The following is a 22,314-nucleotide window of genomic DNA, read 5'->3' as shown; positions in this document are numbered from 1 at the left end:
AACTACTTCTGACCTTCACACATGTGCCATGGGATGCATGTATGAATGCATCAAAGCATCAAAGTGTATGTATAAACACATACACACACACAAGAAAATAAACATAAATGAGTTTAAAAATAAAATCGCCAAGTTTTATCAGGAAGAGCACTGGGTACACCAGAGAGAGGTCAAAGAGAGAAAAATGTCTATGTTCTCATCAAAAGTAACTTTTTCACCACAAGAAACCCCACTAAGTCTGCGTCAGCATCATACAGAGACTTCGTGATGTAGACGTGTGCCTGCATGTGTGTGCCTGTATGCATGCATATGTGTGTGTGCATGCGTGTCCGTGTGTGGTGTGTGTCCGTGTGTGTCCGTGTGTATGTGTAAACCAGAGGTCAATGTCTGGTGACTTCCTCAATCATTGCTCTCCTCAGGCTTTTTGAGGCAGAGTCTCTCACTGAGCCTAGAACTTTAGATTTGACCACACTGGCTGGCCAGTGAGCACAGAGAGCCTTGTCTCCACCTCCCTACTGCTGGGCTAATAGGTGAGGCTTGCTGCCTCATCCAGCTTTTCAGACCCAGGTTCTCACGCCGGCACAGTGAGCACTTGTGACTGACCCAGGCCCCAGCACATTTTCTTCACTTAAGTTCCTCAGAAGCCTGGCGGTGGTGCATACCTTTAATCAGAGGCAGGAGGATCTCTGTGAGTTCAAGCCCGATCTACAAAGCGAATTCCCAGACAGCCAGAGCTGCTACTCAGAGAAACCCTGTCCCCTCCCCCCAAAAAAATAGAAAGAAAGAAAAGAAAGGAAGAAGAAAGAAAAAGAAAAAGGAAGAAGGAAGGAAAAAAATAAATTCCTCACTAAGAATATTTTAATTATTCTGTATTAGTGTACATTGACTAAAAACAGAAAATAAGAACTGCCTCCTTTGAAAAAAGGAAATAACTATTTATTGGTAATACCACATATCTGAAACAAGAACTAGGTAACAAGTCAGGGAAAGGCTACGAATGTCAGAAAAATAAAAGATAAAAGAAACTGGGAGGAAAACGTCCATATGTAAGCAGACAATGGTGTTGGGAGAATTGTTTTAAATTATAAAGTACTTTAAAGGCTGAGTACTTAAGGGGAGACAAGACACTTCTGTAACAATTGCAGGAATCTCAATGTAAGCCCCAACAGTCCCTTTGGTATGTTGTAAAGTATGCAATCTTAATTATGTGATTTTTCTGCCTAATTCCTGCTTCAAAAACAGTAAGTGCTTCTGCTTACAAGGCGGCAAAGACAAGAAGTTTTCTCGACCTCTCATATGCACGTTGTCATCAGGATTTAAATTACCAGAAACATGCCTTTTACTTAAATTACAATTAGGCCTGTGATGTGGTCCCCAAGATCCCACTATGCGCCAAACGCTGTCGTCAGATACCAAACAAGTGCTGCATCTAGAAAATGCTTTCCTTCGCGGGGTTCTCACAAGTGACGTTTTCAAACAAACGCTACTTGTTTTCTCAGCATTAACTGCATGTGCTGAACACATCTATTACTATAAATTGCTCCTACGCAGGAGAATCTTTTAAAAGACACTCTGTTGTATTTGCATATGGGAAACATTTTGCATTGGTTCTGCATGGGAGTCAGTCAACAACGGTAAATGAAGACAGACTGTCGGACAAAATACAGCAACAATTTGGGGGGACAGAGAGGGAACACTTGTCAGAAGATGGCCACAAATAATTAATTCCTTTATCACATGAAGATACTCTCTTAATCTCACAGCCTCTTTTGAGGGGACTCATTACTTCCTAACCATCTGTCATCTTCTCCCCAAAACCTAATTAGGGTTTCACCCAATCACACATTAGAAACGATGCAAATATGGATGGGCAAGGCTGTATAGAGAAGTTAACATCATAATATTCGTTTAAAAATTGTGAAATTCAGAATTAGTCTTTCCACTTCTAATAAAGTACTTATTTTCTTAGTCTTCTCCCACTAAGTTATTAAATTATAAGTCTGGAAAATTAAACACACACACACACACACACACACATACACACACACACAGAGAAAACACTTACAGGTAGTAGAGTTTTCCTGCAGGAGTAAGTTCCCTTTTCCGATAATCTATCCCAGAATCTAGCTGGACCGTATTGCAATATTCCTACAATAGAGACACAGAAAACATCTTTTAAAACAAGAAATAGATTTGACAAGAATCAATCCATGAGAGAACCCATACCCACCCTGCTTAGGTAACCAAGAACAGGAGATGAGATGACCCAGGGACCTAGAGTAAAACCAAATGCTGCTGGCCAATTGTAGGGCCCATGGGTCTATCCCTGCTCCTGGTGTTCATCTTGAGGACAGTCTCTGGTGAGCCAGCATTTAAGTTTGAACCTGTGTTCCCTCTGCCCTGCCTGGTTAGCAGTAGGGCATTGTTTACTCCATCTTGGGTGTGGCAATTTCCCACCTACCTGGGGGAAATTCCTAGTGCAGCAGCTAGGCTTGGGAAGGATTTTCCCAACTTTGAAAAAATAGCATTCGGCTGATCTCCTTTCAAACGACCCAGGTCTCTTGTGTGTTCTTTCAATCTCCAGGCTCTTGCCCGGTACAGTACGGTGGTACGCGAACAGTACCGAGAGGGTAATGCAGACTCAGGTGTTACAGCCAATAATAATAATAATAATAACAACAAATACAAGAATGATAAAATGACTCCTAATGACATTCTACTATACTTCCAGATCAGGGCCTTATTCAACCATCATCAGAGAGGCTTCCTCCTTCAGCAGATGGGACCAAATGCAGAGACCCACAGCCAAATATTAAGGAGAGAAAGTCCTAAATGGGATGTCTTCATCAGATTCCTCCCCTCAGAGCTCAGGGAACCCAGCAGAAGAGGAGGCAGAAGGACAGAAAGAAGGTAAGAGCCCGGGGAGGAAGCACCAGAAGGGGAGCCCCTAAAGCAGCTAAGCAAAGCTCACACGAACTCACAGAGACCGAAACAGCAAGCACAGGGCCTACAGGGGTCTGCACCGGCGCCTCTGCATATGTATTACAGCTTCCGGTTTAGTGTTTTTATGGGACTCCTGAGTGTATGAGTGAGTGGGTCTCTGACTCTTGTGCCTTCTTTTAGGTTCTTCTCCTCCTGTTGGTTTGCCTTGTAAGACTTCAAAGTGATGGTTTTTGTTTTATCTTATACTTTATTTTGTTATGTTTTGTTGTTAAAAAACAAAACAATAAACGCTTGGAGAAATGGTTCTGACAACCAACAAACAAAACAAACAAAAACATGAAATGACTTGGAATTATAAGCTTTTTGCATATATATATATATATAAAATTCCTGAGATGTTTCAATGAAGTTATATGAGCTTAGACCAAAAAAAAAAAATTAACTTATGTAAGAGTCATAAAACCACAGTTGCAATATTAAATATATACAAAGTCAATAAAATAATAATTTAATTTAAAAGTAAGTTTTGTATTATGTTTTCCAAAAACTTTGCCAAAACTGTACTGTTAGTAAATTTCCCCAAGTACCTACATTTGAGTTTATGCTGAAAATAGACAGTTCTCAGCCAGCTGGTCATGGTGGTGTACACCTTTAATCCCAGCACTGGGGGAATGGGGGGAGAGCAATATAGGGGTGGGGGTGGTAACACGGTGGGGACGCAGGGTGGGGGCATAGAGGCAAGAGGGTCTCTATGAGTGCGAGACCACCTTGATCTACAAAGCTATTACACAGAGGAACCCCTGTCTCAAAAAACAAATAACAAAAGAAAGCAAAACAATAGGCAATTCCCATTGCTCTGAAATAAGGTGGAAACTACCAGAAAGAACAATTTATGGATCTTCGATCTGGGAGCTGGGTCAGACATCTATAGTAACAAATAACCACACTAAATTGGTACTTTCTACAGACACACCCTTCATTTCTAAATGTTTGCCAGCGCCCTAGTCCCTTAGATTCCTTCCAGTCGGGGTATCTTAGCACCTTCTCCTACTCTAGATACCTCCTTTCAACCCAACCCTTTCTTTATCCTAATAATCTCTTTCCGTTCTCCAGGCTGCAAACGTACATGTAAGTCACACACACGTGCACACACACATGCACACACACACACACACACACACACACACACACTCCAAATACCTTTTTACACAAGCCTATCACCTTGCAACACCTACCTGTGTTAGTTGGGGTTCTGTGGGAAGGGAACACATGTGCATATAGACGAACATATATATTCATTGAGCAGCAGGGCTTTCAGGATATGTCAAGATACATTTATAGAATGTCCTTTTAGTTTGTATTCAGAATGAAAATGCCTCTATAAAACTGATGATGAAGAGTTGTGTCTTGGGGATGGAGAGATGGCTCAGTGGTTCAGAGCACTGACAGCTTTTCCAGAGGTCCTGAGTTCAATTCCCAGCACCCACGTGGTGGCTCACAGCCATCTACAGTGGGATCTGATGCCCTCTTCCATCAGGCATGAAAATAGAGCACCCATATACAAAAATAAATAAATCTTTTTTTAAAAAGAAAGGCAAGCTATACCTTTATAACTTTACTGTTTTTATTAATAAAAATTGAATCTTTCAAATCTCTGAGGCCAAAATAGTGAGAATGGACAGAACTTCCAAAATAGCTCAAACATCTCTCTACCCTAACATGTTCTTACAATGTGGCGCTGACATGTCAACCAATAGGAAGCAGGACCCGTGGTTCATGCCTGGAATCTTATTACTTAAGATGGACAGGAGTGGTGGGCATGGCAGTGCGTGTTTATCATCCCAGCGCTCAGGAGGTGGAGGCATGGGGACTGGCATGCAGCTAAGAACAATCCGGACTCATAGACAGACCTTGTGGCAAACAAATCCACTAGGCCTGGTGATTAGTGAGGGCCCTTCTTAAAATACAACATACAAAGAAGGCTAAGGGACAGCTCTGTGATACAGGGCTTGCCTGGCACACAGGGGCTATATTCAACCTCTAGTACCAAAAAAAAAAAAAAAAAAAAGTGTAGAATACTTCGTCTGGTACTCTCAAATCCCAGGCGAGTATCCAACTGCCCATGGGCCACTGTGCCACAAGAAAACCTCACCTTCCCATAAAGGACCTGACAAGGTTCTGCAATCACGTGAAGACAACATGTCAGCCAGTCCCCAGCTACGCCAGTCACAGCCACTCACCATGGTACTGAGGAAGCCAGATCAGCCAACAGTCGAGCACACAGGAATGAGAGCCTGTCAGAAGGAACTGTTTAGGCCTGCACATGTTATAGACATTGACTGTTCACCAGTGACTCGCCAGAACGTAACATCTGGGCACACCTGGGCAGTAGCATCCTTCCTCCTAAGGTTTACCACTGTGTAAACACACAGGCCTCCTTCTTGGGGCCACAGCAGAGGACTGCCCACAGTGGCAGCAAGAAAACAATGTCCCTCCTCCCATGCTACAGCTGCTAAGGAGTGGGTAGAGCAGAGTGCGCCATGCCCTGGAGACTGCGGGCTCTTCATAACAGAGGCCTTCTCAGGACACATGACTTCCAGCGCTAACACCAGGATAGTCTTGGTGATCTCCAGCGAGTCACCTTAAGAGCACAGATCCAGAAAACTAGAGGGTAGGTGCATGGACATCATTAGGATTCTGTAGCTGCGGTTGTAAATTTGTTTCTCATAAATGAGCAGCAAGCAGCCTCTGGAGGCATCCACACAGCTGAGGCTTGGCAGAACTTATGAGAAGAACGGTCCCTGAACCCTACAAAGTCATGGCCTCTTGAACGCCTTCACAGTCACCCTGGGCTCAGCGTCTCAGATCCACCCCAGCCTCACTCAGAGCGGGAGCCCGAGACCCTGCACAGCACAAAGGAAGGTAGCACTGCCCAAATGCACCTTCCTGCTCTCTCCTGTTCAAAACAAAACCAAAAGCCATCCTCATCGACTGCTCGCCCCATCCCCTCTCTCTTCTACTTTGAATAAGAGAGAGTTATCCTCCCCTTTACCCCCCTGTGATGGTGAGGGAGGGCTCAGCCATCAGCTCAAAGGAAGAAAATCCCCCAATTAAAGAACCAGCCTTCCTCCGTGTCCCCGAGGAAGCCCATCCTGGACTGTGAGCGAGGGCAGTCACTCATCTGCTCACTGCAATGTATTTGCCAGGTTCCGCATCTCTCGTCAACCACAATTTATCCTATGTGACCCAATATTCCTAATTTAGTCATAATTTCTTCTCCTTTTCTCTCTTTTTCTTTCTTTCTTTAATTTTTTTTTTTGCTATTAAAAATAAGGCTAATGGAAGTTATACAAGCTTCAATTTCTCTTTCTGGGTAACTAACTTCTCAAACATGTGAGTGATTAAGCCGCAATAAATGATTGCATTTGTGCTTGCAGTAATCACCACCAAGGAACACCTAATCAGCCGCTCAGAACTGCAACCAAAGCCCTGGGATGCGGGCTCTTAATTGTCTGCCAAAGATTAACTCCCAGTTTATATTTTTAGAGAAAAATAAACGTCAAATTTTCAGCCTGTTTGCACTTACCCTGGCCTAGATTCTTCAAAGCACTTTGCAAAGGGGTGAAGACTATACCATCTCCAAGTTGAGGATACACCTAAAGGGTCTGTCTGGTTTCTAGGAAATTCCCCAATCTCTGGGTACCTTCACAAGACCTGTGACCTCCCAACAGCACTGGGGTCATGCATAAACACTGTACCAATCAGCCTCCAAGGGAAATTTATTTTCAAATACTCTGTGTATTTATGTACAAAGGACAAATACAATTAAATACTCTGAAAATGCAATTAGGAAGATCTGGGGGAGAAAAGGGAGGAGATTACATTCTGCAGACAACATGAGTCAAAGGCCTTTGACTTTGGAAGGGAAGAAGTATGAATCCAGTCCCTGTACCTCAGCCGCTGACACTGTCCGCAAATCTACTGTCGCACTTATAGCAACTCTGACTGTACCCGCAGGGTACAGTGCACCTCACAAAGTTACTTTCTGTGGCTTCTACTTCATCCCCAGTCTGAGGCTGGGGCCAGAGCTTTGGAATCTAGCACTTGCCCAGCATGTGCCAGGTGCTGGGTTCTTCCTCGGGGCTGAAAAGGCGAGAGGCATTCGTCTTTCCCAGTGTGACCAGGAACAACATACCTGGTGGAGAAAACCATTCTAAACTACAGCATATTAACCTCTAAAGAAAAAACTGAAAAGATTTGCCTATACTTCACATACATTTTCTTTAATAATTAAGAGCGTAGTGTAAAAAGAAAGGAAGGAAGGAAGGAAGAGAGAGAGAGAGGGAGGGAGGGAGGGAGGGAGGGAGGACAAAACAGCAGCACCAGTTGAGTTTCTGCTTACCTAGTTGACTATGTTAAACAGAAAGTTGAGGGATGAAAGTTTGGTTGGTTTTGCCCATTAGTAATCAAAAGAAAAATAAGTATTTGTTCTTTTGAGGTCTGTGAAGAATGGTGTTGGGATTTTGATGGGGATTGTATTGAATCTGTAAATTGCTTTTGGTAAGACTGTCAATTTTACCATGTAAATCCTACTGATCCATGAACATGGAAGATCTTCTGATCTGATCTCTTTCCCAAATTCTTTTTTCAAAGACTTAATGTTCATATAGGCATTTCACTTGTTTGGTTAGAGTTACTCCCCAAGATATTTTATATTATTTGTGGCTGTTGTAAAGGGTGTTGTTTCTCTGATTTCTTTTTTTTTAAGATTTATTTATCATTATTAATTATGTATTCAGTGTTCTGCCTGCATGTATGCCTGCAGGCCAGAAGAGGGCATCATATCGCACTATAGATGGTTGTGAGCCACCATGTGGATCCTGGTGGCTCACATGTGGATCCTGGAAATTGAACTCAGGACCTGTGGAAAAGCAGCCAGTGCTCTTAACTGCTGAGCCATCTCTCTGGCCCCTCTCTAATTTCTTTCTCAGCCCATTTATTATTTGTATATAGGAGGGCTACTGATTTTTTTTTTAGTTAATCTTATATCCAACCACATTACTGAAGGTGTTTATCAGCTGTAGGAGTTCCCTGGTAGAAATTTTGGGGTCACTTATGAATACTATCATATCATCTGCAAATAGGGGAAGTTTGACTTCTTCCTTTTGAATTTGTATCTCCTTGATTTCCTTTTGTTGCCTTATTTTTCTACCTAGAACCTCAAATACTATATTGAATAGACATCGAGTGAACAGGCTTGTCTTGTTCCTAATTTCATTGTGATTGCTGTGAGTTTCTCTCCATTTAATTTGATGTTGGTTGTCAGCTTGCTGTAGATAGCCCTTTATTATGTTTAAGTATGTTCCTTAACATACTTAAACATAATACTTTTTGTTTAATACTCCTGACCTCTCCAGAACCTTTATTAAGCAGAGGTGTTGGATTTTGTCAAAGGCTTTTTCAGCATCTAATGAGATGATCAGGTGGGTTTTTTCTCTTTCAGTCTGTTGATATGTTGGGTTACACTGACAGACTTCTGTATTTTCTCTTTCAGTCTGTTGATATGCTGGACTACACTGACAGACTTCTGTATTTGAACCCTCTCTGCATCTCTGTGGTGATTTCTTGGAAAATTGGGAATCGTCTACTTCAAAACCCAGTGATATCACACTTGGACATATACCCAAGGGATGTTCAATCATACCACAAGGACACATGCTCAACTATGTTCATAGCAGCATTATTTATAATAGCCAGAACCTGGAAACAACTTAGATGCCCCTCAAACAAAGAATGGATAAAGAAAATGTAGTACATCTACACAATGGAGTATGGCTCAGCAGTAAAAAACAATGACACCATGAAATTTGCAGGCAAATGGATGGAACTAGAAAAAACCGTTCTGAGTGAGATAAGCCAGACACAGAAAGACAAACACGGTATGTTCTCACTCATAAGTAGACACTAGATGTAAAGCAAGGGATACCTAGGCTACAATCCACAGTCCCAGAGAAGCTGGGTAACAAGAAGGACACCAAAAGGGATGGATCTGCCTGAGAAGAAGAAAAGATGAGATTTCCAGGGTAAACTGGGGGCAGAGCAGGGTATAGAGGTGAGAAAATGGGGGGATGGGAAAACAAGGGATCAGGATGGTCGAGTTGGGGGCACAATGGAGTGGGAAAGTAATGAAAGAGATATCTTGATAGAGGGGACCCTTATGGGGTTAGGGAGAAACCCAGTGTCAGAGAAATTCCCAGGAACCCCCAAGGATGACCCCAGCTGAGACTCCCAGTAGTAGTGGAGAGGGTGCCTGAACTAGCCTTCTGTTGTAATCAGATTGGTGACTACCCTAACTGTCATCTTAGGGCCTTTATCCAGTAACTGATGGAAGCAGATGCAGAGATCCACAGTCAAGCACTGGGCCGGGTTCTAGGAGTTCATTTGAAGAGAGGGAGTAGGAATTATATGTGCAAAGTAAGTCAAGAGCATGACAGGGAAACCAAAATAGACAGCTGACCAGAATTTGTGGGAGCTTGTGGACTCTGAACCAACAGCTGGGAGCCAGCAAGGGACTGACCTAGGCCCTCTGCATTTAGGTGACAGTTATATAGCTTGGTCTGTTTGCGGGGCCCCTAGCAGTGGAATCAGGACCTGATCCTGATGCATGAGCTAGCTCTTTGGAGTTCCTATTCCCTATGGTGGGATGCCTTGCCCAGCCCTGATGTGAGGGGGAGCAGTTTGGTCCTACCTCAACTTGATATGTCATGCTTTGTTTGCTGTGGGACAATGGTCTTGTGCCCTGTAAAGATTTATCAGTTGTATTAGTTTAATAAAATTCTGATTGGCCAGTAGCCAGCCAGGAAGTATAGACAAGGCAACCAGAACAGGAGAATTCTGGGAAGAGGAAAGTCTCAGCCTGCAGTCGTAACCCAGATGCAGGGGAAGCAAGATGACAATGCCTCACTGATAAAAGGTACCAAGCCACGTGGCTAACACAGACAAGAATAATGGGTTAATGTACAATGTAAGAGTTAGTTAATAAGAAAGCCTGAGCTAATAAGCCAACCAGTTTATAATTAATGTAGGCCTCTGTGTGTTTCTTTGGGATTGAATGACTGCAGAACTGGGCGGGACAGAAACCTCTGCCAACATTGGTTGACTGTCATGGGAGACCTTACCCTTTCTGAATGGAGAGGGAGAAAGAGTGGATGGGAGGGAGGATGGTAGAAGGGAGGTAGGAGGAGGGAACAGGAGGAGAGGAGGGAGGGTAAATTGTAGTTGGTATGTAAAATAAATAAATAAATAAAAAGAAAAATGAATGAGACTATTCTCTTCCAGAAAATAAAATGTCTTAATAACTAAGTCCAAATGCTTAATTCTTCTTGAAACTTTATCTTCCTGAACTAAAAAAATGTCATCCATTCTTATTATTGAGCACACACACACACACACACACACACACACACACACAAATACACATCTCAATTTATTACACATATTTAGAAACATAAAAGAAGAAGACTAGGCATAGTGGTACTTACCTTTAATCCCAGCAGAGACAGGAAGCAGAGACAGGAAGATGTCTCTCAGCTCCAGGCCAGCCATGGCTACAAAATGAAATTTTTGGCTCCAAACATAAAAATAAATTTTTTTTTAAAAAATCATCTAGTCCCTTTATAAAAAGTCTGCTAATTTAACAAAAAAAGTCTGCTAATAAATTACATGCTTTGTGTTTTCCTAGATATAAAGAAATAATGGGGGGCTGGAGATATGATACCTCAGGGTTGGATTCCAATCTAGCATCCACATGGTGACTCACAACTGCTTGTAACTCCAGTTCCAGGGGATCTAAAGCCTTCTTCTAGCCTTTGAGGGGCCCAGGCATAAACAAAACACCCATATACATTTTTAAAAAAATCTTAAAACACACAATGCACATACTCTCTCTCTCTCTCTCTCTCTCTCTCTCTCACACACACACACACACACACACACACACACACACACACTCACACACAGAGAAAGAATGAGAAGAGAAATGGCAGATGAAGGCTGGGGATGTAGCTCAGTTGATAGACTGTTTGCTTAGTGTGTAGGGAGCTGTGGGTTCGTCTCCAGCACCACATAAACCAGATGCCATGTCGCACACCTAGAACCCCAGCAGTCAAAGGCTTAAAGCCAGCCTCAGCTACATATGAATCTGAGGCCTTGTTCAAAACACAGTGAGAAACAGATGATTATACGCATGATTCTAAGTGCAATTATTTTTGAAATCTTCAAACGCCTATGAGAATAAAATAACTATAGGTGTAAATACAATAAGGCTTTATGACATACCACCTTATTTGTTATGCAAAGAACAGACTTGCGCGAGTAAGGGACAAGAATAAGGGAGAAAATGAGCCAAACCAGAAAGGTGAGGAAAAGATCAGTGTTTCTGAGGCAGCTTTACCAGCAGCTTAGGTCTCATGTAAGATAACCATGTCTTAAAAGTGTGTGTGGTTTCCAGGCAGTACATCCTGCCAATCATCCTATTTCTAGCTCCCACTTTTCTGGGGTCACAAGCACATGTATCCACATCTAATTTTTTATGTAGGTACCAAAGATCCCAGCTCACATCTTCTGACTTGCTCTGTTATCTAATGAGCCATCTCTCCAGCAACAATGATCAAAACCTTAAATAAATAAACTTCTGTACAGTTTAGCTTTTGCTATTAAGATGTCATACAAACACATAAAGCACAAATGTCTCCATCTAAATGGAGTATCACTAGAACCTCTGCAGTCCCAGCATCCCTTTCTATCTCCCCAAGGGCAGCAGGAACCCTGACTCCAGCACCATAGAAGCTGGCCTGATGTGGGAGCTTTCTCTAGGGAACCACACAGAACAGAACACACTCCTTCAAATGTGGCTTCCTTTATGCTTGTGATGTTTGTTCCTTTACGTTATGTGATATGTTTGTTATGGTAGAGCAACTTACCTGTTGCTCTCATACTCTGTGAGTCTGCCCAGGCAGATTCATGCTAGCGCAGCTTTACTTATTTATTTGTTTACTGTTTGTTTGGTTTGGTTTACTTTCTGGTTCCTTAAGAGGGTCTCCCGCAGCCTGGGCTGACCTCTAAGTCACCATGTAATGATGATGGTTGTGAGTCCTGATCCCCCTGCCTCCACCTCCCAAGGCTGGGCTTATAGGCACGCACCACTGAGCACAGCTTGCTCCACTGTTGAGGGACAGCTGAGGCTTCCAGTTATTTATCTTTTATTAATAATGTAGCAACAAACATTCTCGCATGTGGTTTCTGCTGCGGTGTGTCTGCCCTCTTCTTGTTGAATATCCCCACAACAGGGGCTGTTTGATCACACAGCGAGAACATACATCACTTCCACGGACACCAGCAGCTTTCTAAGGTGGCTCTCCTAATCCACTCACACCAGGAATATGTGAACACCCCTAGTTATTTGCTGCTGTTCTGTAGAATTACAATTAAACCTGTCTGTCTATTTCAGAACCCCATTAAGTAGTATGAGACAGCCCTGAACTCATTACATAGCCCATATTGGCTCAAATTAGTGATCCACCTGTCTCAGCTTCCTAAGTGCTGGGATTACAGGCATGTACTGCCACTGGCTTACCACTGATTTGGTGCGTGTGTGAATGTGTCTGTGTACATGATGCACATGTGTTGGTATACATGAGTGTACACATGTCAGGGTATGAGGTTTATGTTTGGGGTCTTCCTTGATCACTCTTCACTCTACTTTCTGAGGCAGGCAGGTCTCTCGCTGAGCCCAGAGCTGCCAATTGGGGCCAGCGTCGTTAACCAGCTTTGCCTGGGGACCGTAAGGGCTGGGATGCTGGCAGACATCACACCTGGCATTTACAAGGCTGCTGGACATTCAAACTCAGGTCCTCACATTTACCCACTGTGCCAGCTTCCCAGTTCCTCACAGCTGATTTTTAAATGTGGACACTGCTTCCTTGGAAGTGCTCTCATGCATGTAAATTTTGTGACTGACTTTTCAGGATGCGCTAAAGATGTTCCTTACATTTCATAGATGGGCCGCGCTGGTTTATATTACACAACGTGCAGCTGCAGCTTAGCCAGTCCACCAAAGCCAACACTTACTTCAGATCTACTAACAGAGAGGAAGGAGCTGGCCCACAAGACACTTCCCAGGTACCAGACAGCTAACGGCGGTGGGGAGCCTTGGTTCCGATGGTCTGGGATGTTCAGCTGTTTGCCTCAAGGTGCCCACCATGTTCTTTTCCTCCCAATCGTGAACACATTTTTCACTTCACTAAACTCACTTCCTCTGGCAATTACTTAGCCGTGTGATTTTTCTATCCCTCTATCTTTTTTAATTTTAAAGCAATCTTTTTTTTATTTTATATGCCAATCCCAGTTCCCTCTTCCTCTCCTTTTCCCGCTTTCCCCACTTTCCCCTCAGCCCCTACTCCCATTCACCCCTCAGGGAGGGTGAGGCCTCCCATAGCGAGTCGATAGTCTGTCATTTACTTGAGGTGGAACCAAGGCCCTCCTTTCTGTATTGAGGCAGAGCAAAGTATCCCTCCATAGGGAATGGGCTCCAGAGAGCCAGTTCGTGCACTAGGGATAAATATGGGTTCCACTGTCAGTGGCCCCACAAACTGCTCAAGCCACACAACTGGAACACACACTTTTCAATAGTAACTCTAAATCCTCCGAAACAATAGACATAGACCAGCAGGTTGGACTGAGAAAGCAGGATCCATCTATTCTCTGCCTCACCAAAGGTGGACACTACCTTAGTGTAAAATGACGGAACACGGTATTCTAAGCATACGGAGCTGGGACATGAGCAGGCATCACCACTAAGGCCTGGGAAAACAAATCCAAACCAAACTGATCAAAAAAGTTTTTTAAAAAAATCACTTCTGACTGAGGAGCAACCCATCAAGAAGACATTACAACTCTAAGCAAACACACACCAAACACCAGTGTACCCAACTCCACAAAACAAATTCTACAAGACATAAAGTCACAGGTCTACTCCAACACGGCAGTAGGGGATCATTTCCGTACTTCATTGTCACCAACAGATGAGCCACTCAAACAAACAAACGGAGACATTACTGTCAGATGACAGCATAGGTCAAAAGGACCTGACAGACATCTATAAAGTATTCCAGCCGAACACTGCAAACACAGACTCTTCTCAGGAGCCCATGAAACATTCTCTAACGTAGGTCATATATTAGAACACCAGTCTCGACACACGTGGGAAGGTGGAAATAATTTCCTAGAGTTACAGAGAGGGGAGGGGAGTCATAGGGCACATTTGATACGAAAGTGGCAGGGAACTGTGGAGTCGAGGAGTAAGTGGGGAGGGAGGTGAGGAGGTAGAGGCACAGAGAGCATAGCAGGGAGGGCCAACCAAGACTAAGAATGGAAGAAGAAGCCATAAGAAATCATATACTCGGCAATTTTCAGAGCCACAAGTGGTTTGAATGCAGGTGTCCTGCGTGAGTAGACAAACCTGTGGCCGGAAGCCATAGGCTATCAAGTCAAAGTCCTGCCAGGGGAAGGTACGAGTGGGCATCGCCATTGCTGTTGGTGTCCCACCAGAATTAGATGGGAAGCCACTATTGTTGAAGATAAAACACAGTTTGGTTGCAAGATGTAAGACAAGAAGCCAAGCTGGAACTGACCTGAAATTTCCTCCCGGCTGACCAGCCCTCACAGAGCTGAGAGATTGCACAGACTGCTGGGAGAGAATTGTCATCAACACTATCACTCGGCTGAGGTCCCTGCTTGCACCACTGCCAGCCAGCCAGCCAGGCAAGACGTGCCCACTGGCACAATAGTGGCACCTCTGTTCCAGAGCTAATGGCCCACATTGATTGGATTTGAGTCCTACCCCACATGAGGGAACCCAGAGACTTCATAGACCCTAGAGGGGAAGTGACCGCTGACATTTTGCTAAATGGACATGATGTGCCAATCAAATTGCCTTCTAAAGAACCATGTTTATGCCCCCAGGTCAGCGACGTGTCCACTTCAGGAAGAGAAGCTTCTCTTTGCAGAGGGCAGTGGTGACTGCAGAGACCCACACTGGTTAAAGTGCTGAGAACGAGCGACTGTCGGGTGTTCAGCCATAAGCAGGACAGCTGTCCCGCCTTCTGTAAGGCCCAGGGACTGTGGCCAGAGGTGCAGAATGAATGCAAAAGCTGGGGGAAATGAGAGGTATGGCTGTGAATGTCTGCAAAAGCTCTACATAAGAACCGGCCACCGGCATCCTGCTGCCTACAGGGAGGCACCCAGGAGACCCCGCCCCTCTCCGAGGATTTAGACACAGTTCATGGTGGGTGGGGCGGGGGAGAAAGGCATTTACTTCAGTGGTGTAGCCACTTCGAGGCAGCCCTCTCCTCTGCACAGATCCTTATTTTCATATAAGTAAGCCTAGTGAAATCCAGTTGAGATAGCAAATAAAAAATAAAAAGAAATAAAAATTAAAAATTAAAAGGGGCACGGAAATAGAAGAGTGTGAGCTGAAAGAGACTCAGCGGGAGTCAGAGAGAAAGGCAGTGAAGTTCAAGATCAAAACACAGTACGTACGTGTCTGAGACTGTCATGATGAAACTCATTATGAATAATTAATATGTATTCATTGAAAAGGAGGTGAAGAAATGGAGCGGAGGAGCTCAGGCCAGCACTGAGCAGAGTCAGCCCAAGAGGAGCCACAGGTGTTGCAAGTGTCAGGGCCTTAGAGATGGGCTGTGTTAGCTTGTTTTATCCCAAATCATAACTCGGTGTGCCCTGGATGCTGGACTGGAAAGACCGGGTTCGCCGCCTGCCCCACTGAGTTTGGTCTTGCCTTGGTCCCATCTTTTCTTGTTGTCCTCCAGTTCCTCCCATCTGGGTTGGCGATCTTTGCTCTGGGCTGTTATTGATTGGGAATATGTAACTTGTAGTTTTTTGATTTGGCAAGGAAGGACTCAGAGATAGGAGACTGCCTCCAGTCTCAGAAAAGATTTGAACTTTGAACAATGTCAGATCTGTTAAGACTGTGGGGACTTTTGAAATCAGATTGAAGGCACTGGACACTGTGACAGGGCTTTGGCCCTTTTGTGTCCCTGATGTGGGGTGCAGTGTCTCCTTCAGGCTTATGCTGTGGGTGCTTAGTACCCAGCTTGCAGCAGATTTCTGAAGGCAGAGGAACCTTAAGAATGTGGGGTCTCTAGGAATGGGCTTTTGAAAGTTGTACCTGTCCCTGGTTCAAGCCTTGTTCTGGTTTACCGTCAGGACTTCCTGGCCAAAAAGAACTAAAATCCCTCTGAAACCATGAGCCTAAATAAGCACTCCCTCCCTTAAGCTGCTTCCATCAGACATCTGGTCACAGTACCTGCCTTGGACTTCCTCCTGCTCACGTTTGTATAGAATGGCATAAAAAGCATCACTCTCCTACATGGCAGCAAAGAACAAGAATGCATCTGGCTGTGGAGAACTATATGAATGAATGAAGGCATAGTGCGGAGAAACAATGCATTGGCAAAGCCAGAGCAGCCCAATTAAAGAGCTCAATACAGCCACTAGGAAAAAGACATACAGAGAAAGTAGATGGCCCGAGTGATGAACTACAGGAGGGTATAGACTCAGACTTTAGGAGCCGAGGCTAGAGAGCTGTGTTGTGAGCGCCACTAAACTGTTCAAGCATCCGTTCTTCTGAAGCAACAGATTTTTAGATATGTCACTAAAAATATTTTCAAAGTAGCCAAGCCTCTATTCTCTCCAAAGGGCAATCCAGCAAAGCCTGAGGGGAGGGCATGGTGGTGTGTACATTTAATCCCAGCACTCAGAAAGTAGAGGCAAGCAGATCTCTCTATGAGCTCAAGGCCAGCCTGATTTACACAGGACTTTCAGGCCAGCAAGAACTACAAGGTGAGACACTGCCTGTCTTAAAAAAAAAAAAAAAGGTTCTGAGGCTGCTGAGGGAACTGCAGTGTAGCACTGCAGCCTTGCAAAAACAGAAGGTGAGTCTCTCTCTGTTGTCAGAACTCTGAAGTGGGACATGGACTTCAGAGACACCAACACCATCACCATCTATAGAAGGTAGAAAAACATCAGCCCGGAGTAGTTCTGTCATCTACCACATCAGCCTGCAGTGGCTCTGTGGTCTACTACATCAGCCCTCAATGGCTCTGTCATCTACCACATCAGCCTGCAGTGGCTCTGTGGTCTACTACATCAGCCTGGAACAAGTCTGTCATCTACTTGAGGTCTTGTTTGTAATGTTAATGATGTACCTTGTCTTTCTTCTATCTTAGATAAACTGACTTCTTTTTTAATACTGGGGGGAAGGGACTGGAGAGATGGCTCAGCAGTTAGAAGCACTTGCTGCTCTTGTAAAGACCACAAATTTGGTTGCCATCACCTACATGGAAGCCCACAACTTTCATCCCGTTCCAGCAGACAACTTCTGGCCTCTGAGGACACTGAATGCATGTGGTGCACTTAAATCCATGCAAGCAAAACCACATACACAAAAAGATAAAAAGAAATACATTTTAAAAATATTTGGACTCATAAAATACAGTTTTCATCATCTTTAAAATATATCGAGAAACTATAGAAAACCTAAACCATCTATTTAAGACTCTGAGTGCCATTTAAGACATGGCAGTTTCCTGGGCCAAGTTGATGACCCAATCAGAAGCGATAAAATGTTGTCCTTATGTTACCATGACTTACATTGGGCAACTGGTTGATTGATTGATTATGTTACTAATTTGGGTGAATATGAAGTCATAAATCAGTGACATTTTCTTTTTAGGAGTATATTTTGTTTCTTTGTAAAATTAGCTTAGAAAGTAACAGGTTTCTAAAGGTGATTTTCATATACATTTCATTTTATTTGTCTCTTCCTTCATTAGAGTTTAATCCCCAATGTGGGGTATTAAAAGATGGGGAATTAATCCACTAGTATCTAGAGGTGGGGCTTTTGGCAGGTGATTGTGACTACAGCATTATCACCAGAGTTGAGCTCCCATGACAGAATACTGAGATCAAAAAACATACACACGCAGCACATACATACATGCAGAATTTATCATATATGCAAGCATGCCACCAGTCTCTTGCTATGCAATACCCACATTACCTCAGAATCTACCAACCAAGACCATCACCAAATATTGCCCACAGACCTAGGTCTGGAACCATGAACCAAAACAAAACTCTTCTTCAATATGAAAACAGTCTTTCAGGGCTGGAGAGATGGCTCAGAGGTTGAAAGCACTGGTTGCTCTTCCAGAGGACCTGGGGTTGCTCTTCCAGAGGACCTGGGTTCAATTTCCAGTACCCACATAGCAAATCGCAACTGTCTGTTAGTAGCAGCTTCAGGGGACTGAACACCCTCATACATGTATACATGCAGACAAAACACCAATGCACATAAAATAAAAATAAATTAATAAATTGTTTAAAAAATAGCATTAGATCTTTGAATATAAGGCTCACATATAGCTGGGTGGTGGGGGTGCACATCTTTAACCCAAGCACTTGGGAGGCAAAGGCAGGTAGATCTCTGAATTTGAGGATACCCTGGTCTAGAGTGAGTTCCAGGACAGTCAAAGATACACAGAGAACCCCTGAAACCCTGTCTTTAAAAAAAGGAGGGCCCTGTTCATTCCTATGCACTTGATTAAAAAGAGCTTGTGGTAAATTCTGAGCTCAGGTTTTTCTTTCTCCTCATTTCATTTGTCCAGTTTTTTCTCTGTCATTGCTCATTAGCACTTCTACCTGAAGATGGAAGAGGCCACTTTAGTCAGGCAATAGTTACTCCTGCTGAAAGAGACAGAGAAGTAATTCTAAGCTATTGGCTAAAACAAGTTTTGAGTCTCACCCTATTTGGCTCACCATGTAAAGACCATAGCTAGATGTCTAAGGCAGACTACACATCCACACAACAAAGATAAAGAATTCCTGAAGGATAAAACAATGCCAAATAATCAATTCTACCAAAGGCTAAAACATACGAAATACGCAAATATGATGAGCCCCCACACACACACATACACACACGTGTAGCATGGTTTGGTGGAAGGAACTCTCATTAAAGAACAGGAAGTCTGGATTCTAATCCCGGTTCTGCAACTAGCTGGGTAATCTTAAGGAAAGAGACAGCAGATATAATTTTCTGTTGGCCATAATCTATAATAAGGTTGTGGGATAAGTGTTTCCAAAGTCCCTTCAAACTCTGAAACCCTGTGAACACACATGGGCAAGGTATTTTTCTGTACTGGTCCTCATTAGCAGAGACCCAATCAATGTCTGCGCTCACTGCCCAAGGCTCTCCCCGTGCTACCCCAGATACTGTAGTTTGTTCCTTCGGAGCACTCCCCAAATCACAGTATACTTAGCACGAATGCCTCCCTCAGCAGTCAGTCTTCCACACGCAATTAGGAATTCCCATGTTCGATGGACTTTTTAAGCCTGTGGTTACAACCTAGAAAATTGTTTGTTCTTGTTGTCCCGTCAAAGAGAGCTGCTATATGGCTTTGTTCTGTATTAATCGGCTCTCTCTATTCCCGACTTACTTAGCTCTAGGTCAACTAACTTCTCACACATACACTCCAATTGTTTTTAGCCGCCTCCCCCTTTCCTTCTCCCTTTAAGTCTTAACCAGTTTTCATAGGGAAATCATCACTTCATTACAACTGGAGAGACAGCCCAGACTGAGGGCTGTGTGAACTGGCAAAAAGCAAACAAACAGAAGGAAGCAGAGTGAACTGTCCCTCTTTGGTTCATAAACACACAACTCCATCCTGTCACTGCAGAGTGTGAACACACAACTCCATCCTGTCACTGCAGTGTGTAAACACACAACTCCATCCTGTCACTGCAGTGTGTAAACACACAACTCCATTCTGTCACTGCAGTGTGTGAACACACAACTCCATCCTGTCACTGCAGTGTGTAAACACACAACTCCAGTCTGTCCCTCTGCAATGTGTAAACACACAACTCCATTCTGTCACTGCAATGTGTAAACACACAACTCCATTCTGTCATTGCAGTGTGTAAACACACAACTCCATCCTGTCACTGCAGTGTGTAAACACACAACTCCATTCTGTCCCTCTGCAATGTGTAAACACACAACTCCATCCTATCACTGCAATGTGTAAACACACAACTCCATTCTGTCATTGCAGTGTGTAAACACACAACTCCATCCTGTCACTGCAGTGTGTGAACACACAACTCCATCCTGTCACTGCAGTGTGTAAACACACAACTCCATTCTGTCCCTCTGCAATGTGTAAACACACAACTCCATCCTATCACTGCAGTGTGTAAACACACAACTCCATTCTGTCATTGCAGTGTGTAAACACACAACTCCATCCTGTCACTGCAGTGTGTAAACACACAACTCCATCCTGTCACTGCAGTGTGTAAATACACAACTCCATCCTGTCACTGCAGTGTGTAAACACACAACTCCATCCTGTCACTGCAGTGTGTAAACACACAACTCCATTCTGTCTCTGCAGTGTGTGAACACACAACTCCATTCTGTCCCTCTGCAATGTGTAAACACACAACTCCATCCTGTCACTGCAGAGTGTGAACACACAACTCCATCCTGTCACTGCAGTGTGTAAACACACAACTCCATTCTGTCCCTCTGCAATGTGTAAACACACAACTCCATCCTATCATTGCAGTGTGTAAACACACAACTCCATTCTGTCACTGCAGTGTGTAAACACACAACTCCATTCTGTCCCTCTGCAATGTGTAAACACACAACTCCATCCTGTCACTGCAGTGTGTAAACACACAACTCCATTCTGTCACTGCAGTGTGTAAACACACAACTCCATCCTGTCACTGCAGTGTGTAAACACACAACTCCATCCTGTCACTGCAGTGTGTAAACACACAACTCCATCCTGTCACTGCAGTGTGTAAACACACAACTCCATCCTGTCACTGCAGTGTGTGAACACACAACTTCATGCAGAGTTGGCTTGGGTCCTGTGCCTACCACACATACACCTCCATAATCACCAGCATTGAAGAGGGTGAGAAACTTTTAAAATTTGAGATTTTTATTTACTGTGCTGTATTTATGCCACGGGTAGCATTGTTGCCCCTGACCAGTTACTCATTCCTACTCTCTCTGTAGTACAGTTCAGTACAGTATTTTCCTATATTATAGTTACGTGTTGGTATTTCTTTTGTGTTATAACAACCTAATTTCCTTAATGGCAGGATTTATATATCAGCAATATTAGCATCTCCAGTGACTAAGCAACTAACAGATGCCTGTTGACATCAAAATATTTCTGTTATTTCACGAGGTACATTATTTGCTATGTGGGGCTGTTAAGCTTTGGTGGAGTGGCCAGCCTAGGACTTAAACACCATATTTAGAACCCTTTCATAAAAGAAATACAACACAGCCAAAAAGAAAAATACAATCAAGTTCTAAACTTTTTTTAAAATTTTTTGATACAGGATTTCTCTGTGTAACAGTCCAAGCTGTCCTGGAACTCTTTCTGTAGTCCAGGCTGGCCTTGAACTCACACAGATCTGCCTGCGGTGGTGGGCATGTATGCCTTATTACAATAAGGAAATGTGTAGTGGACAGTTCGAAGTAATAGAGAAACAGATGGTTCATGCAATATGGGAAGATCCAGAAAAGAAGACCTGATTATGGTGAGGAGTGCGCAGACACTGAAGGCCTGCTTGCCACCTCAATCCATGGTGACAGAGGGAGGAGTAGACTGAGAGGCAGATCTGCTTGCCACCTGGTACCATGACAATGATGTCTGGGCCAGGCTGCTGCCGAGGACTATGTGGGGTCCCTGGTCCTATAGTAGCCATGGTATGTGTTGAAGTCTGTAGCCCAGCTTGCCACTAGGGCCGATAGAGAAACCCAGGATCTGCAACAGATAATGAAACCTGGTTGGAGACTGAGGGCCATGTCAAAGCAGGAGCCATACAGACATGGGTGGACTGCGCTTCCACCTGGGGTCATGGTGTCATCTGGGCCCAGGCTACTGCTAAGGGCCATGTTAGGGTCCTTAGCCCTATAGCAGCCAGGATTTGGATTGATATATGGGGCACCTGTTGCTCCCAAGCACCATGAGGATGCCCAGAGTCAGATCAATCACCTGAGTCCAGGTTGGTGTCCAAGGGCCAGGAAGCATCCAGATCTGAGTGGCCTGCGCTGCTACACAAGGTCATGGTTGCTATCCAGGCCCACAGCCCGGCCTTGGGTTGACCCACCCTAGCATCTACCCTATCTAGGACCAACTGGAGCTGGTGAAGGGACTGGTCTTGAGGAACGATACCCACAAGATCTCCAAGACCAGTGAC

The 22,314-nt window shown here is 44.0% G+C and overlaps 1 protein-coding gene across 6 annotated transcripts in view; it reads right to left on the bottom strand.

Moving 5' to 3' along the window:
* The window catches only part of Afg1l (AFG1 like ATPase), a 156,575-nt gene that overhangs the window by 48,516 nt on the left and 85,745 nt on the right, over window positions 1-22,314 (bottom strand). For all 6 annotated transcript variants that reach the window (XM_085690825.2, XM_085690822.2, XM_048425158.3 and 3 more), the window contains one exon: window positions 2,066-2,148. In XM_085690825.2, coding sequence (XP_085546951.2) covers window positions 2,066-2,148 — 83 coding nt within the window. The remainder of the gene's footprint in view (window positions 1-2,065; window positions 2,149-22,314) is intronic.

Source organism: Myodes glareolus, chromosome 1, assembly GCF_982192425.1.
Source record: "Myodes glareolus chromosome 1, mMyoGla1.1, whole genome shotgun sequence".
Lineage (NCBI taxonomy): Eukaryota > Metazoa > Chordata > Mammalia > Rodentia > Cricetidae > Myodes > Myodes glareolus.
The sequence above is the reverse complement of the archived record's forward strand: the minus strand, read 5'-3'. Positions and strand labels throughout refer to the sequence as shown.